Source organism: Erpetoichthys calabaricus, chromosome 14 (genome assembly GCF_900747795.2).
Source record: "Erpetoichthys calabaricus chromosome 14, fErpCal1.3, whole genome shotgun sequence".
NCBI lineage: Eukaryota > Metazoa > Chordata > Cladistia > Polypteriformes > Polypteridae > Erpetoichthys > Erpetoichthys calabaricus.
The window spans coordinates 15,367,969-15,386,612 of record NC_041407.2 but is presented as its reverse complement, the minus strand read 5'-3'; the positions used below and the strand labels follow the sequence as shown (position 1 = coordinate 15,386,612).

The 18,644-nt window shown below is 39.0% G+C and overlaps 2 protein-coding genes across 16 annotated transcripts in view; one reads left to right on the top strand and one right to left on the bottom strand.

Annotated features, from left to right (window-relative positions):
- Positions 1–18,644, top strand: part of aatkb (apoptosis-associated tyrosine kinase b) — a 770,376-nt gene that overhangs the window by 137,570 nt on the left and 614,162 nt on the right. The gene's annotated exons all lie outside the window — the stretch shown is intronic.
- baiap2b (BAR/IMD domain containing adaptor protein 2b) overlaps positions 1–18,644 on the bottom strand; it is a 94,452-nt gene that overhangs the window by 7,051 nt on the left and 68,757 nt on the right. For 5 of the 11 annotated variants that reach the window (XM_051936545.1, XM_028820082.2, XM_028820088.2 and 2 more), the window contains one exon: positions 17,573–17,610. In XM_051936545.1, the coding sequence (XP_051792505.1) occupies positions 17,573–17,610 (38 nt within the window). Of the gene's footprint in view, positions 1–13,127; positions 13,328–14,773; positions 15,206–17,572; positions 17,611–18,644 lie in introns of those variants that run through there. The other 6 variants (XM_051936547.1, XM_028820090.2, XM_051936543.1 and 3 more) reach the window with 5 other exon arrangements.

Sequence of the window (18,644 nt, the reverse complement as noted above, 5' to 3'; positions counted from 1 at the left end):
CTGTGGTTCTGGTCAGTTAAGATGTGTAGTTTTGAGTTTCCCAGTGCTGCTAACCGCCATGTTGTGACGATGCGGTTTCAGCTCCATGCACCCATCATCTGTCTGGGAGCCCTTGAACCCGTCACCGTCGGTAATGCTACTGATGAGCTAAGCAGTGAGGCAACAACATAGCAAGGGGATGGTACAAAAGTGTCAGGTGCCTTTGTTTAAAATCCAACAACAAAAACAAAGTGTCCACAAATAAATAAGTGCAGCGCTTCCCAAAAAGAGTCATCTTAATACATAATTCGCCTGCCTCCTCACTCACTCACTTACGTCCGTCCGAAGCCGAATGCGCAGCTGCCTGAAAAACTTTACGAGACCGACATCCAACCCCAACATCGCGGCAGGTGGCGGATTTATGGCCGCAAAAATTCAAAGAGAAAGGCGACTTTGATTAAAGCTCTAGAGGCCTGAAAGGCGATTTCGACTACAGCTCCAGGTCTAATTACGCATTCATTCAGTACACCTATATCAGGTTTGTGGTGCTTATACTTCTTACTATTCCATATTGTACTGGAACATTCATCATTCAATATTATACTATAGGTCTGGAAAATTTATCAACTAACAGTACAAGCCTGTACAGTAATGAGTAAAGCGGACTACAATCATTACAAAACTTCTTTGTTACTTATCATTTGTTCTTCATACACTGCTGACACAAACTTGTGCCTGTTTCATCTTACGTTGTCGAAACGGGCTCTTTGTTTTATGGATTATTTATTTAACAAGACAAACGCGGAGGTTTAAAAATCAATAAATAGAACAAAATAATAATCCTTTAAAAGACGATGAGGTTAAAACATTGGAAGCAATCTCTTGTAAACACAAAGCCCGGTGTGTTCGTCTTACTAGTGATTCCCCTGCTTCTCCCTATTCAGGCTTTGCAGCAGGGGAGCCACTCTACCTGCAGCTGACCTCCGTTCTCTCATTCGCACAGGTCTGGAGGCCTCCCGATCCCTGGCTTCGGTCGTGCACTCATCCCAGACCCGAGACTTAGCTTCTCTCCAACGGCCAGGACTCTCACGCTGGAGATTATCTGCCCAAGTCTCCTGACTCCCGCTGTCTTCCACGGCGAGTCACCTCCCTCGCTAGTCACTCCCACTCTTCTCAAAATGCTCAGCGGGAGCGACTACAATCAACTGCCCTAGGTGTTAGATAAACACCTCGCTAGGGCCCACAGTCCAGCTGCACTCGAGCCTGTTCTCGCTCGTTTGCTCGATCTCCTTCGCTCTCTCTCTTTCACACCGGCTTTCTCCTCACTTCCTTCCAGCAACCTCCATCTCTTTTTCTGTTCATCTCCCCTTCTAGCCGGCTCACTCTTCTATATATGAAGGGGAACGTGATAGTCGAGGCAATTAGCAGCCCCAGGAACAATCATGGATGTGGGCAGTCTCTCACCTGTGCACTTACGTCCACATCACAAATTGCCCTGAGAACTGCTGCAGCCACAACCACCATGCCGCCTCGCTAAGCCGTGAGCGTGGGGATTATTTATTTAAAACTGGCCTTTGCCGAGAGCTGTGGACCCACTATACCACACGTCACATTAGTAGACTTTTCAACCAGTTTTCAGTTGTAGTCTTCATTTACATGATCTAGCTGGAGTCAGTTGGCTGTGCAGCCCCGTGACGCCAGTCACCTAATGTGACACACACAATGGCCGAGACCAACTAGTCTGCAAGTGGCTAGGATAAAATCAAAACGGGTTAACATTTATTTTCCATTAGTTGGAGGGGCAAGCTGTGCTGGCAGGAGAGTCAACAACCAAGTGAACCAATGAATGCTCATCAAGAAGTACAACGCATAGAATGTAGTGACAAGGATTAAGGAACGGGACTTCTTTGAACCTCATAAACCGAAAAGAGAAACTCATCTATCTATCTGATGCCTTGTCCTTCAATTGCTACTGAACTCTCTACAGGTGTTAACCCTTCGTAAAGCACCACTCCATCAGGTAACACTATTGACTGTCAAAAATAGGGACGAATACGACCGCGCTAGAAGATTGGTGCTCCGTCGGGCTGCTGTTTTCAGTCATGTAATCTGACATGGTGCAGTGATGAGATCAGTGACTAGGATTGGCAAATCTGACAAAACAAAAAGTTGCCTAATTTGACATCAGCATGCATGTAAAGGAGGGACCATTTCAAATACTACCGTCTAGTGCTTTTTGGGAATCACTTTTCTAATATACAAATGAAACAGATGGCAAGCAAGATGTGTATTTTAATTTTAAGGTTGTGATTTTTTTTTTTTTGGCATCACAAATATTAAAAGTGGTATCCAGTGACCAGCTAAGAAGAAGTGGTCGACGTCAAACAGCCTAAGCCCTGGCTATTCACTAGTTCAAAGTTAAGCTCCTTTGTGGCTGGAAAAACATGAGGTAATTACTCTGAGAAATGGTGTCCTAAGAGGAGGACTATTTGGTCACAAAGGGCAAACACAACGGATGAAGACCAGTGCAGGAGACACATTAAAGTGGAGTTTAAGTATACGCACACCCACAAACCAAAAGAGCTTAACAAAAGAGAACATATGGAATGAATAGTAGGGCTGGTTCAACAATGACAGAGCAGCACTAAACATCTGTCCTGCAGTAGGTCTTATTTCCAAAGAAAAAATAAAAAAATTGTTAAATGTTACATTGTAACAGATACAAGAGACTAAAGTACAGAATTACTTTTTAAGTGAACACACCACTCATAATTGTAGCATGTGCTTCAGCTAAAAGTAAGCCACACAGTCTAAATTAAAAACATCTATTGACTGTGAATCTTGTGGTGACAATCTGTTCCAGCTGAACAAAGAAACAAGACTGAGCAAAAAAACAAAAGGACTGGATGCATTTAACGCATTATAAATTCATCTTGGGTCAGCTTCAGTGTGCTATCTGCTCGGGATAATCCCATGCCGATCTGGTCCAAGTATGCATTTATGGTAGCAAAATGAACTTTGGGGTTTAGCCCCAATACATACTGCCAACAGGCAGTTCATCTAATGTAGCTTAATGAATGCAGTTATGTTTTAGTAAGTTATCAAGAATTAACCTTAACTGAGATAGGACAAGATGTTAACTGCTGATGCTCTGTTGTGAATCGGCAATCAAGAGGCCAGCGGGGGGTTATGGGGGGGGAAATGAAGCACAAAGCTAAAACAAGACTAGCTGCGAATTAGTTAAAACGTAGGACTGATCTTGTGCCACTGTTCACTGGGACAGCCTTTAAACCCAAAGATGATCTTCTCCTTGTACCAAACTACAGAGTCCGGTCTCGATGTGCTGCTAGTCTTGGACACACTGCAACGGACCTTGCAAGAATCAAGGACAGGCAAAAAGGGTGACCTGACTGGCTACAGCACTCTCCAACACGTGGAGCTGGTTAAGTCACTGAGCAATGGTGGGTGTAGGTTTTTACAAGACATCCTGTAAACTACAAAATCTGAATGCATATTGTGTGAAATAATGCACATTGATAAAATTAAATGGTTATTAGCACTCTTAAATGAGTGCCTAAGTGCCGTTGTTAAATTATAGACTTGTAGACTACAGACTAGTGATCTATAGGAAGCTGAAGAGATTTTGTCACACCTATAAACAGTACAACAAAAAATAGTAAATAAAAAGTTTATTCAAAAGATGTTTCAAAACAAAAATTATCCCCCTCACAAAAATGAAATGATTAGCTCTCTCATATCCACTATGCTCTTGGGAAAAAAAAATCTGCTGGAGGACTTGTGGCACTTCTCTAGACCGAGATTTGACAAATACTCTAGGGGTTTAGGGACCCCTCTAATTCAGACCACTGTCCCCTCTCTATTTTTGAATTGACCCAATAAATCTCATTATACTCCGTAAAACATTCAAACACTACAAAATTAGTGAAACTCGGCCCCCTCTTCTACTTAATTAACAAAGCTGTGTGAATAGAGTGGCCACTGGATCATTCTTCATGTACTTGGAGACAAAAAGGTTACACAGAGGGCCCAGCATGGCAATGTGAGCACCATTAATGGGATCTTGCCAAAATGGGACTATTACTTCTTGAGAAAATTTGATTTTTTTTTCTGTTTTTAGAGAACACAAATCTTCTAATTGAGTTAGGGGGTTAAAACTTTCAGTTGAGCAAGAGAAAGCCCTCATTGCTCTATGTGACTTCTCCAGGGATTTTCAAATCTGGCTTAGCAAGTCATGTGCAGTTACAGAACACGCATGACATTCCCACAGCTCTTCAATTAGCCATAGTAATGATTTAGTTGCATATCACAGGGTGTGCTCAAGTGAGGGCGTGTGACAGTTGACAGCCAGTAAGCACTTAGCCAGAAGTGCAATGCAAACTGGACCTACAAATACAAAGGCCAATCAGATGGCAAGGACTGCCACAAGAAACAAAGAAACTGGTGTTTTGAACCACACATGCCTGAGGCTCGTGGAACATTGGAATCTGCATAAATGTATAGGAGGCATCTTAATTTAGTTGTACCAAGTGCAGGAGAGAAAAAATGGATGCATTGTCCACATTAATTGGGTGCCAAAATGCATCAACCTCCTAATACATTTGCGGCACAACATCCATCCATTCTCTTCCGCTTATCCGAGGTCGGGTCGCGGGGGCAGCAACTTGAGCAGAGATGCCCAGACTTCCCTCTCCCCGGCCACTTCTTCTAGCTCTTCCGGGAGAATCCCGAGGCATTCCCAGGCCAGCCGGGAGACACAGTCCCTCCAACGTGTCCTGGGTCTTCCCCGGAACACCTCACCAGGGAGGCGTCCAGGAGGCATCCTGATCAGATGCCCGAGCCACCTCATCTGACTCCTCTTGATGCGGAGGAGCAGCGGCTCTACTCTGAGCCCCTCACCCTATCTTGCGGCAGTACAGTACATCAAAAAGCACAGAGAGGTCATGTTATCTTCATCCCCTGCCATTCCTAGTCCCGTAAATGCAAGACATCCACAAGGCAACTTCAGTTGTGAAGCTTTCTCATCAAAATGTTCCAGTCTGTGGGACGACAGTCATAGTCAATGTGAAAGAAGAGCTCACACAAATAACTAAAGAGAATAAAAAGTAGGACTTAAGGGGCTTTCAAATCTCTACTTGTTTGTTTTGGGGAATCTTGATGAACAGGATGGATACACCTGATTAACTGAATAAGCTGTCCTTGTTAAAAAAAAAATGGTGATGTTTTACTTTAGGATATCCCATTAGATTTTTCATTGCATGATATTGTTCCAAATACTGTAAGTAACTGTCATACCAATAAATTCTGCTTGTCTGTCAAAATTGTTTCCCCAGTTCAGGGCAATCCTAAAAAAACTTGACCCAGCATGTACTTGATGACATCGTTCACTATTTAGACCTTCACCTGAATCGAAGTATAGGAGATCTGACTGGAGGTTTGTCATGTGAAGTTATCACCAAAATTCTGCCAGGCTTTGCACAAACTAAACAAGAATGTGTCTTGTTGAATGAATCCCATTCCTTATGCTACATTCCAATTGAAATGTCCTGGTTCTGTCGTTGCCCAAGATCATCTAGCGGTATACTCCTTGAAAAAAAGATAGGGTCTTGAAATGATGCCAAGATCTTCATCATTACTAGATAGTTTTAACCATAGATATTGATGTAAGATTAGGGAAGCTGGCCAGGTGTGACTTGATAAAGTTTTTAGCATACTGTATACATTTGAAACAATATCACATTACTAGAAACAAGTTACATTTGAAGCAAGTGTGTAGAAACATTCTCTATACGGAGGACTCTAAAGGGCCCGATTCATAGCGCCTTCCTTAAGTTAAATACTTTGTAGGTTAAACATGGAAATATGGGATTTTCATGTACGGGAGCAGCCAAGAACAGCTCAGCCTTATAAGCATCTTTTGGGTAAATAAAACAACACTGGTTTGTTAGTAAACTGGAGAAAGTTTAAAGTAACCAGAAAGCAAGCCATGTAGAGAGAAGAGTTTAAACAAGATTTCCTTTCCATCATAATTAAGAATGTGCACTTTTGCTACCTTTCATGGTCTCAAAGTACTCTTGGCCCAGTATTAAAACTAGATACTACAGAGATGCCCATATGGGTGGTCTGAAAAAGGATACAAGAACTTAAATATCCTTCCAATTTTAGTAATATTAAATTCTCCCAGATAAACGATCTATAAATATCTTGTCTGATGCATTTCATCTTTCTGCAGAAATTACACCCAATTAGATTTTTAAGTTTCTTACAACCTTAATTCCTAGGTAGATTCAGAAAAAAAGTGACCCAGTTTACTTTAATGTGCAAAACAACTGTGAATCCAGAGATCCAATGGAATTCATCCAACAGATATAATACATGGGACAATGAGGAATATTGATCCATAATGTAGAGCGCCATCGGTATACAAGAGATGCATTTTGTTCAAGACCTTCCATTATGATTCCGCCCAGTCATTTATGGAGATGGATTGGCAGAGGGTTTAATAGCAATTGCAAAAAAAACATTGATGATCGTGGACAGTTTATGCGTGGCTCCATAGTCTGGTCTGAGTAGTCCAAACCCAAATTAAATGTCTGTACACATAGGGGCTTTTGGCCTGGAATATACTCATCTGAATCAAACATACTGTAAATTAGGTCCAAACCCAAATTTACAAAATACACTACAATGTGTTAATTTCTTAGTGCTGTTAACTTTACATCCAACTGAATTGTTAATTTGTGTACCTGCTTGGGCAGGTTTTAGGCTTTTCTCCATGTGCCTAAAAGAATCTTGAGACTTGAAAAATGAGTTGTTCTGTCTCTGGTTTGAATTCACCTTTTTTGTAGATCACAGCATTGGGGAGCCTTACATATTCTTGACCAGTACTAGAAGTCGGAGTATTTGGCTACAATACCATCCTAGTTTGAAATTCTTAAGCAAGGTGTATAAAATACTTTAAGCTTTTTCCAGAGTATGCCCACAGATTCTTTGAAGATACATTAGTCTCCACGAAAATGACAATTTGTGCAGAGGTGAATTTTATGAAATCTTAAAATAGTAATATTGGACTTTAAACTTTTATTATTAGTGGTTGATAGTTTGCGATCCATATTTGAAACAATATTTCTTTACCTATCAGTTGGGGGGGGGGGGGGGGGGGGGGGGTATGGTATTGTTTTTGAACTCTATGAAGGATCATAGTCTGGCAGTCAAAAACTTAATTTCTACTACAGCATCTATCAATCAAGAATAAACACACAATTACATAACATACAGTTGCATAACATTTACTGTCTACATTTGGTTCACATACAGTACATTAGCTACAACAGCTTTGTTCAGTTTCCTCACTACAAAGATATCGTGCCCTTCAAAGTCTGAAAAGATCTCCGTACCAATAAAGGGGACTGCTCTGGAAATCGAAATACCAGTTTTCTTACCATAGCTGTAGTGAAAGACTCGACCCACTCAGTTCCTTTTCTGTTACAGATCCTCACCATTTATAACCGAGTCCTCTGCTGGAATATTACATCGGAGTGTTAAATACTATGAACGCATGTTTTCCATCTCCAGTTCATGACTTTCAGAAATTTTATATTTCAGCTCACAACAACTAATGAATGATAAGTATGCAATTTTGTTTATGCTTTAGATTTAAAAAAAATAAATGCATAACAAAAGGTATCATCTTTTTAGATTTAAATGTAGAATTTCATGAAAGTTGTTTTGCATCTTAGGATATTTTTAATAATTGTCAGCTGCCAAGCCCTGTAAAGCAGTTGTGTGAACAACAATGTGTTAGAATGGAAAATGGAGAATAAAGTAAGGCAGAAGAGTAACTCGCTCCCCTCCTTTTCCCACCATGTCCATGTCATGCCTTCCCATACAAGACTAAGAATTACCAATTCAGAGGTCCAGTCATTTAACATGCAATGAAGTACTACACGACCAAAATACTAATTCCTTCCAAAAACAGAGGAGATTAGAAGAGATATTCATCTTACTGTCATTTTTATCTTTTTTCATTTTAGCATGTGTTCAGAATCACTGGTCTATCTGTAAGAATTATCTGGCAGTTTGAGTCAGGTTTTCATATTCTCACGTGAAGCAGATGTCATGCTGCCACCAATTTCTACAAGAATGCCATGCTCCTCGATGACCCAATGCTATATTCCATTGAGGCTAGCAGTAGGGTTGTGAGAAAAAGTGGTGCACATCCTAGTGCAAGTGTGTATTTGTGTCCATTACACAATTTCTAAAAATCTATCCGCCTTATTGGTTCAATTTTTTTTTTTTTTTTTTGAAAAAATCGAATGAATCCCGAAATAAAACAAAATAATTGGGAATGATATGCATTTAAATAGCATGATTTTGTTAAAATTTCATAAACCTCTGTCTGCCCATCTCATTCATTATCATTGGTAGCAATCAATATAAGAAAGGAGAGAACAGGGGAGAGAAGGGGGGTGGGGGGAGAAATGGATCACCGGACCTTTTAAAAACCATTTGCTCTGAAATTTTATGAAGCGTTTAAAAAAAATTATGACTTCTTATAGGTGATATTCATTATTTATTTTTATAAAAGAGTGCCCACTGTAACATTACTACTAGGGTTAAATGAGATGCCACACACTAAGGGTATCGTAAATCCTCTGGAGATCTGTTCTAACTACACGTTAAACAGTGTATCTGGTTTCAGTGAAGTGTCATTTAATGGTCTTAACACATCCTCCATTAGGTAACCCACGTAAATCATTTCTGGATTAAGTGGGTTACACTTAATTCACATCCCCAAACTGCATGGCATTGGGATGTGGGGAAAAAAATGAACAGACAAACTCCACAAAGGGAGCATCAAAGCTGAACAGCTATCCAGTGTACCAGAGGTTTCAAAGACAGCTTCCACTCATGTGTTTAAAAACAACATTGGGATCATCAGAAGATATGGGGGGGGGGGGGGGGGGGGGAGGGGGTGGTTTGTGGGTTGGGCACTTAACTTGAAACCAAACTCAATTTATGCTAGATAATGCGCAGTTTGATAAATGGCCTTTGTCACAATAAATACTATTGAGTATTGTTAAACCTGCTACACTGCCTCTTATTTCATACTTGTTCAATGTACTGAACTACCTAAAGCTTGAAAAGATCAGATTGATTTTGCACAGATCAACTATTTTATTTTGGAACATGACAGCCATGTGTGTTCTACAAGGCATGCCTGTAAGTGTAATAGTTTATTTTTTATATTGTCTTGGCATAGGGAGCATTTTCAGATTCACTGGAACAAAAAAAAAAAAAAAAGCAGAACATTGACCCTCCTCAATAAATTATTACCATAGTACCTGTGTCATAAGGAAATATTGCTTTGTAGATTTTGAAATATTCAAAGGAACAGCCACGGTTTTCTAGATTTTAAATGACAAAAAGTACTCTGGTGCATTGGGGATAGAAACTATACAGCCATTTTTGCATAAAACCACCTCAAAAAAAAAAAAAAAAAAAAGTGATGTCATTGTTCTAATTGAACAAGAAGAATTGAAAAACCCAAAAATCAACACAGAATTTGGGTTGGCTGGCAACATATAGCTTAGTCCACACAGCCACGTTGATTCTTCGTATTTTGGGTCCAGCAATAAGCAGGGAGTAGAATTCAGAATCCGAATCACTCCGTTCACCTCAGCTAAATGTTGGGAATACTCTTAGGAACCATAACAAGTGCATAGGTACATCCTCATGTTTTTAATCAATTATTGAGTAAGTTTTGAGAATGAGAATTTTTTGAATGAAGCTCTCAATTTACCAGTCGATCTATGTTCCTACCCTCACCTATGGTCATGAACTATGGGTAGTGACCAAAAGAACGAGATCGCGAATACAAGCGGCTGAAATGAGTTTCCTCTGCAGGGTGTCTGGGCTTTCCCTTAAAGATAGGGTGAGAAGCTCAGTCATCCGGGAGGGGCTCAGAGTAGAGCATCGAGAGGAGTCAGATGAGGTGGCTCGGGCATCTGATCAGGATGCCTCCTGGACGCCTCCCTGGTGAGGTGTTCCGGGCACGTCTAACCGGGAGGAGGCCCCGGGGAAGACCCAGGACACGCTGGAGGGACTATGTCTCTCGACTGGCCTGGGAACGCCTCGGGATTCTCCCAGAAGAGCTAGAAGAAGTGGCCGGGGAGAGGGAAGTCTGGGCATCTCTGCTCAAGCTGCTGCCCCCACGACCCGACCTCGGATAAGCGGAAGAGGATGGATGGATGGATTGTCTACTGCATACACAATGTGCTTTTAAAATTGCTATTACACCATTATCTGCTCCCATGAACTACAAACAGAACAGTAACTCACTATTATCACAATAATTTAAACTTTTGTACAGACCACGCATTGAACACTATTACTGTAACTGTCCAGACTGTAATGTTAATAAGCCAATTGGGAAAATTCTGCGATGCTTTGCTTCCACTTTAATTTTACTTCTATTAGCATTCTTTTGTGTTGTTGCAGTTCAGGAAATATGTACACCTCATGCAGAGATTCATTTTGGCCAGTCAGGACAGCAGCAATCAAAGCGTTCAGAGGAGACCTAGCACACTGGAGCCAAAGTGTGTACGCTTTGCTGATTTCTCTTGGATTACACCAGTTTGTGCACAAGTACGATGTTAAATTCTGAATAAAACTGGGTTTCATGCACTCTTTTCAGATTCTTTAACTTCAACATTACAATAGCTAAAATAAACCCAAGATGCTGGTCTTAAAGGTGTACACAGCATTGGGCAAATCAGTCTGTATAATGGTGGTAACGTCTACAGGGTGGAGTTTGTGGCAGCTTAGAAAGAGTGCATTTGGCTATGCAAGTACAAATAAAAATACTCTGCTTTTACACTGTAGCAGTATTGTTTGAGTTGTGGCATCTGTGGAAGTGGTACCTAAACCTGATGCAGTATTCTACTGTATCAATTCACCCTTTAGTACTGTTTAGTTTTAATCATGTATACCATTTAATCAGGACAATTAACTCCTTCCCTAATACTATACACTAGCACAGCAAAGATGTGTATTCTTCTCATCTATGTCAGTATGCAGAGGAAACTTCAACTTCTGGTCTTAAATTACATACCTAAAATAGAACATACTTATTTCAATAAACTGAGGGAGATGAATGCCCTAGGAACAATAGTACAGTGAAAAGCTTTTCATAAGTGTCATGTTCTTAACACACCTTTGTGCTACACCAAGGCAGACAATACTACAAAGAGAATGTTGCTAATTTCATTCTGTGCTACTCGGCTTATCTGCTGAAAAGTATTGTATTTGGGTAAATAACTACTATTGACTGCACTCTAATTCTTGTTAGAAGTAATGCAATATCAAGGTGGGCTCATACACAGAATGCACTTCTTAAAAAGAATACACCTTGCTCGCATGTGCATAAAGTGAATAGTTTCTAGCACATCCAGTTTAAACAGCTCTCTAAAATGAGAGGTACTCCATCACCCCCCCCCCCCTTCCCTAATCAATATAATCTATAGAAATTCAAATAGGAATTTCACTTTACATATAATAAAAGAGAAGTCAACTGCATCTTCACTTAATATAGATATCTACATAGTCTGGATCAGCTCTATCTCATTAGCAAACATACTTTTTCCTTTCCACCCTAGTCCTAGTTTTCTTCAAATTTTCTTAAATTAAATAGTGACAAAACTGAGGTTCTCTTCATTGGTACACAAATCAACATTATCCAAAACTGATCATTTTCCCTTTGTTATTGATAATTCCTGTCTCCCCTTCCCCACAGGTGTCATCCGTGACAGTACTTTATCCTTTCAGTCCCACATCAATAACATCTTCCAGTCTGCATATTTCCACTTGCGTAACATTAATTGTAGTCGCCCCTCCCTCACTCCCCACACCACTGCTATGCTCATTCATAGACTTGTCACTTCTCGTCTGGATTATTGCTATTCCCTTTCCTTTGGTCTTTCCTGCAAATCTCTTTAGAAGCGTCAACTGGTCCAGAATTCAGCTGCCCGCATCATTACTAGAGCCCCCTCTATTCACTATATCACTCCCGTTTTGAAGCTTCATTGGCTTCCAGTTAAGTTCGGCATTCAATTAAAAATTCTGTTAACTTTAAAGGCTCTCCACAACCTCGCCCCTCCACATTTGTCTGACCTCCTCCATGTTGCCATTCCCTCCTGTACCCTTAGATCCTCTTCCTCCATCCACTTGACTGTCCCCTTTCGTCCGTCTTACCACCATGGGGAGCAGTGCATTCAGTTGCTCCGCTCCCCAGCTCTGGAACTCACTACCATCTCAGCTTAGAAATATTGAATCATTCTCACTTTTCAAATCTAAACTTAAAACTCATTTGTTTAAGACTGCTTCTTCTCTTTGATTACAATTGCTCTGTCTGATTTTAAATTTTTGTATTTTAGTTTTGTTTATAATGTACGTTTTATCTATTGTTCTGTGTCCTTGAGCATTTAGAAAGGCATCTACGAATAAATAAAAATGTATTGTTAAAAATCAACAAATGTAAATCTGGCATAGCAGAGTGACTTGTATGTTGTCCCCATACATTTAAATTCAAATGTGAATTTCCCCTTGGGATTAATAAAGTATCTATCTATCTATCTATCTACAGAAATGTATCTGTGGACATTTTATAAATACTGTGATTAAAGTATGGAAAATGTAAAGCAAAAGCATGAGCCATGACTGGGGTGGCGAGGTGTTTGTAGGTCCAACATGGAAGACCAAGACAGACTAGCAGGTGCTCAGTTTCACCAAAAGTAGAACACAAACTAGAATATTTTTGAATTCAAGCAGTACACTATTGTCAAGCAGGAATGTTTTAAGGAACACCCTGCCAAGAGCAGCAGATCCACCAGATCCTAAATAAAACAACAGGATAAATAAACCAAGTACAGACAGAGGGAGGGGGGAAAAAAAGTCAGTCCTCGCCAGGTTACTATCAAGATAACAGTTTATTTCAAATTTGTTTTATTTGATTTTATAAAAAAAAAAAAAAAAAAAAAAAAGAAAGAAAAGAAAAATCACCAGACATTTTTTTTTTTTTTTTACAATGTTTATACAATGTTGGTGTCCCCATTTACATGCTTTTATTTTTAAATAACAAATGAGGGGGAGAAAAAAAAAAAAAAAAAAAAAAAAAAAAAAGGTGTGTGTATATTGTTTTAGTAAAACGCTATTTCTTGAAGTTTTGTTTGGCTCATATTTCCAACACTGACATCATACCTTCGGGGAATTTTAGTGGAGAAAGAAGAAACATTGGCAGCTTCCAGAAGTTCCCACTCTACTGCTTTTGTCTCTAAATTCATTAAAACAAAGATTAATGAAAATTGAGAGCATTTAGGGAAGACTTTGTAAAACCACAAAATGACTACAAACTAGAAAACTATATTAGAAGGAAAAGGTCCATGTTGTTGATTACATCCTGAAACAAATACCAGGATAGCACCCACTTTAAAATATGAAAGAATTCATAAGAATTATTCAGTGTGACCCCATAACCCCATCCCTTTTTTGCCATCTCCAGATTTCTATTAAAAAAAAAAAAAAAAATCGACCAAAACACCATGTACAGTACCAACAGAAAGAGAAGGTTAGCCAGCATGGTTTAGAGGAGGGCTTTTCAGGCCAGACTGGAGGCAGCATTTTAATTACTGCAGGCATCGGGCAGTTAGTTCTCGGTTTGTTATGAACCAGTTTCTTTCCTCCCCCCTTTACAGTTCTCAAAACATTAGCAAGATGACATTCACACCCTTCAAAGATTGACCCTCCCCCTCTCTGATTTAGTATGCACATTTTCTCAACTATTATTACAGCATTCAGTTCAGTAAAAGTATTCTGCATCTCTGGGAAACACTGGATAATCCTTTACCATCTGGGGCATTCCATTTTCAGGACATTGTGAATTTTAGAATTATATACGAGACAAATTGCTAGCATAAAGCCTGTTAAACTTGTAAGAGAGGAGGCCAGTGGTCCATTCTGCCACCTACCGTTCTTCAGCATTTTTACCCACAGTGCTGCATTTCAGTAAACTCAAAATATGGTAATAATGAAGTGAAATAGAGTCTTTCATGTGGCCACCATAGCATTCATCTAAAATATTACAAAAATTCAAAAGATGCCATCCCTGATTTTGACTAAACAATTAGCAATGATTAAGTAGCTTCATTAGACTGTAGGGTAAAGGATTATTGCGTCTTCTCAGAGAAGCTGGCGAGACATTGACTGGCCAAACCCAATCTAACTATTAAAATCAGAAAACAAAAGTACAATAATATAGTGGACCACTCAAAGTACAACATCCTATCCCTTTGCAATACGAACTAGTTATTGCTGTCACTATATAGAAATGGCTGTTCACTGGTTTTCATGCATGCAAGGCATTCCCCCGGTTTCTCTCAGCATGCACAATTTGCAAAAGGAAAAAAAAAAAAAAAAAAAAGTGGCATTCTGAAGCAACTTTGGCATGGGGCACCAGAAAAGGCACTGTTGTCAGAAACTTGGCTTCCTCTTCAGGGGAGCAAAGACGCTGTTCTTCTGACTAATACATAGAATGGCCAAAATATTTTGCCTCAATCATTTAGAAGGTTCAACAGCCCTGCCGTAGGATTTGGAAGGAATGGGAATGAAAAAAAATAACTCTTGAAAGTTAAAAATAAATTTCAGTAAAATAAACTAAAAGAAAACAAAAAGTATTTTAAAATGTACACTATACAGTAAAGCTGTTCAAATTCAGTAAGTTGAAAAATGCTTTACATCACCCTGAACACGTGTGCTTGGAAGACTGGTGCCAAGGCTTGCCTACAGTAGGCCATATTTAAAGTGCATTCTGGGACGAAACCAGGCAATATTTGTAGGATGTCAACCTTAGTTAGCATTGGTTTTCACTTATATTTCCATGGTTCATGCATGAAAGACAACAAACAACTACATTTTTTCTGAGTAGTCCATTTTATTATTATTTTGTGAAGGAAAAAAAAATCCATTGCACACAAGTCACAGCATTCGGGCCATTTCCTCTCTGCCAAGAAAATGTCTGCCCTCCCAGTCAGGTGAGTCTAACAGTTATGCCGCTACAAAGAGGAGATGTGGTCCTCTTCCAAAGCGGGGCTCGCCTTTCCTATTCGGGCAGTCTGTCTGTCCTCAAACTGTGGAAATCAATTTGCCATCGGAACTGTGGAACAAAGAGGAGAGGAAATACTGCCAACTCTGACTCAAAGTGCACACAACCATGGACGTCAGATGAACTGGATGAGATAGCAAATATATTCTGATCATCAACGGGGGAAGGTGGGGGGGTGACGGGGGAAGGGAGAGGGATTTATGGGAGTGCACACAAGGAAAGGTTTCCATGCTGGACAGAGATTTAAATGTCATTTGGGATTTACAAATGGGATACTGTATATACAGCATTAACCCAGACAGTATCTAAAACCCACTATGATGGGATAAAGAATGGAAACTCTGGACATCATATAGATTACTTCCTAATAAACAATTCTATATTACATGCCCTAATGTATTGTCAGTATTAGTTTTGGAGATGAAACCCTGCAACTGTTTTTTGTTCCAACCAATTAATGAAAAGATTAACCATTAGTGTTTCTTCTAGTTTATTTACTAATGTATTTATTTTCATACTAGTGTGTGCATGCTTTATATTCTAAATGTGATTATATTGCTTCAGAGTTAGTGAATTAAAACAAACTCTGTACTAATATAAAAAAAAAAGTTTTACATTCAGCAGACTAAGAATTACTTCTTTCATAGGCAAGATATTAAAAGGAAGAAATTTGCCACCAATAAAATAAAATGATTGAAACAAAAACCAGAAGTCATAGGGGCCAGTCAAAAGTTATATTGACTAAACCAAAGAGATCTAGAAAAACCAAACACTATAGGATGGGCGAGTTTGATACCACATATTTCAAAATATGGACAAAATGAAAATTACATTGACAAAAGCATTAAAGACATACTCACTACATATACACATGCCTCACACACAGTTAATTTTAAAACACCTACAATATAAAAGTTAGTCACTACACTTGTTCTGAATGCATTAATTAATATTTGGAAATCGTAGCAAAATCGCTTTGAATCTGCTAGCTTGGGCTTTGAACGTCCAAGAGAGTAAAGACAGTAGAGCATTCCTCCTCGTTTGACAGCGGTCTACAATTTAGTAGTAACATCACTGACCTGAAACTACTGTACATTTCTGACAGGAGTGTCAATTAAAATTCAAAATACCAAGTAAAATAAAGAGAAAAGTTCTTATGGAAGTCCGTTAAAAGGAGCCTTTTCAAATGCAAGTGCACACCCACCAAATCAATCACTACAGATCTGTGTTTTGTTTTACCAGCATTCATAAACAAAAGTGTAGATCAAATATTAAAGAGCTCCAAAACAATTTAGAAATTTTACGGCAAAAGAAATCACTTAATGAAAAATTCAATATAGTGGGGAGTCGGCCACCTCTTTTTACCGTAGTCTGTCTGAATGGTCAACTTTGAGAAGATGCAAATCCAAACAAACAAGCAACAGGACACATGTGAATGGAATACACAAATAATCCATGAACAATGTTACAGCCAGTCACATGCATGCAGAAGAGGGTGATGCCCAAAGCTTAATCCTGACAAAGCAAGATGCACACTGACACCTCAAACACCACTCTGTTTAAGCCGCCTTGAGCTTGGATGCTGAAGGGTGGAATATCCACAGGGGGAAATGCTGCTGATCCCTTTGTCTCTTATAATAATCTAAACACTTAACAAAAGAAAATGTGAAATGAAACTCAGTATTACAGAAATTTTTTGTTTCCTCTTGTAGAAATTAAAGCAAGCAAAAAATGTTTCAAGTTATAGACCATTTTCCAAAAAGAACAGAGACAAAAGTAATACTTTTGAGAATGAGAGTTTCTAAAAGAAAAATCTTTCCATGTTGCACATTTAAGGCTACATTCCAAGACACCAGCTGTTATTGATTCATAGCCAGAGGAGCTCTGAAGGCCAAATAAAAAGAAGGTCTAATGACAAAAACATGGAAAAGGTCTGCTTCATGACATGGCTATTACTTTTTTGTACAGTTGTTCGTTGACAGCTTAAAAAAAAAAAAAAAAAAAAAAAATCCCTGCTACCATCTTGGTCAATCTGTAGTGCAGTTGATAAGCTACTTTGTATAAACGGTCATTGTACAAGACTAAAACCATTAACTTTACCAAACCCTGTAATGACATTTGTACCCAGTTCTTCTAAAACTGAACTGCAAAAATAAATGAAGTGCCACTGAATACTGTGGACAATCATCTGTGAACTGTTCTAGGAGCAAGGGCAGGTAGCACTTAATTGTAGGATGAGGTCTGGGCACCATTTCTCCAATAGGTTAAAAAACATGACAGTTGTGGATTAGGACAGACCAAACAAAAAACACACTGCTAACTCAAAAAACTTTGTGTTGAATTTTTCCTCAGTTGTGCTGTCTGGTTTACCTGTACATTATACTATAAACTTCAATTCGATAAACAGAAATCGCTTACCTGCTTGGGAATCTCGACTCATAATCTTCTAAACCCTGCTGAGAATTGAGGGAGGTTGAGGGGGTGGGGAAGGGTGGGAAGAGGGTAGATGTAAAATATTAATTTTTTGACTGGCATAGAAACTTTAAAATATGAAAAAATTTATATACAGGTTATTGGGATGCAATTTCCAGAGCAAAGACTAATAAAAATATTTGAAAAATGCAAAAGAAATGAGGGTTATCTTCTTGACAAATCTCACACTGCAAGTTAATCCAAATATACAAAATACTCTTAAAACCCACTTTTATCCAATTCATGGTTATGGGGGGCTGAATCCTATATTGGTAGCACTGGGAAGGCAGAAAACAACCCACACTCATAGGGCCAATTTACAATTAAACATGTAACATAATGGGCACATTGTTGTCGGGGGGGAAAAAAATGGAACAACAGAGGAAGTGCCAAGCAGAAGGGTAAGAATATGCAAAACTCTATAAAGGCAATAATGGAGTACAAGATATGAATAGTAGGTACTGGTCCTATTAGGCAACAACACCATCCACTGAATTCTAAAGCTTCCCAATTCAAAAGAAGAGTTTAAAGCAGAAACACGGTCTTCCCTCATTTTGTTCCTGGGTTCTTCCTCATTTTGACAGGATCTTCTGCTAAATTAGTATTTCAAGCCAACAACTGAAACCAACTTGGGGTGAATGCATTTAATAATAAAGAAAAAAAACCAAAAAAACCTCACACATACAATAAGTAGTAATATTTATGTTGGGATACACTTGGTGGTCTTAATAAAATCAAGGAAATGAGCTTGTCAAGTTTCAAAACATTCTTTGACTTCTGGATGTGGGTGTCTATCCAAAGAGAGCTGCTGAAAGCTGAATATTTATTGTGTGTTCTGTTTCAGTGTATGTTTAAAATTAACTTTTAAGTTTGATAGAATATTTTGATTGTGTTTATGTTGTTAGCTGTGTTTTATTACAACCCACCACAGAAATGTCCCAACATATTCACTATGTGGCTCAGATGAAATTTGTTGTATGCAGTTAAACTATATAAGAATGGGCAGAGCAGGCTCTTT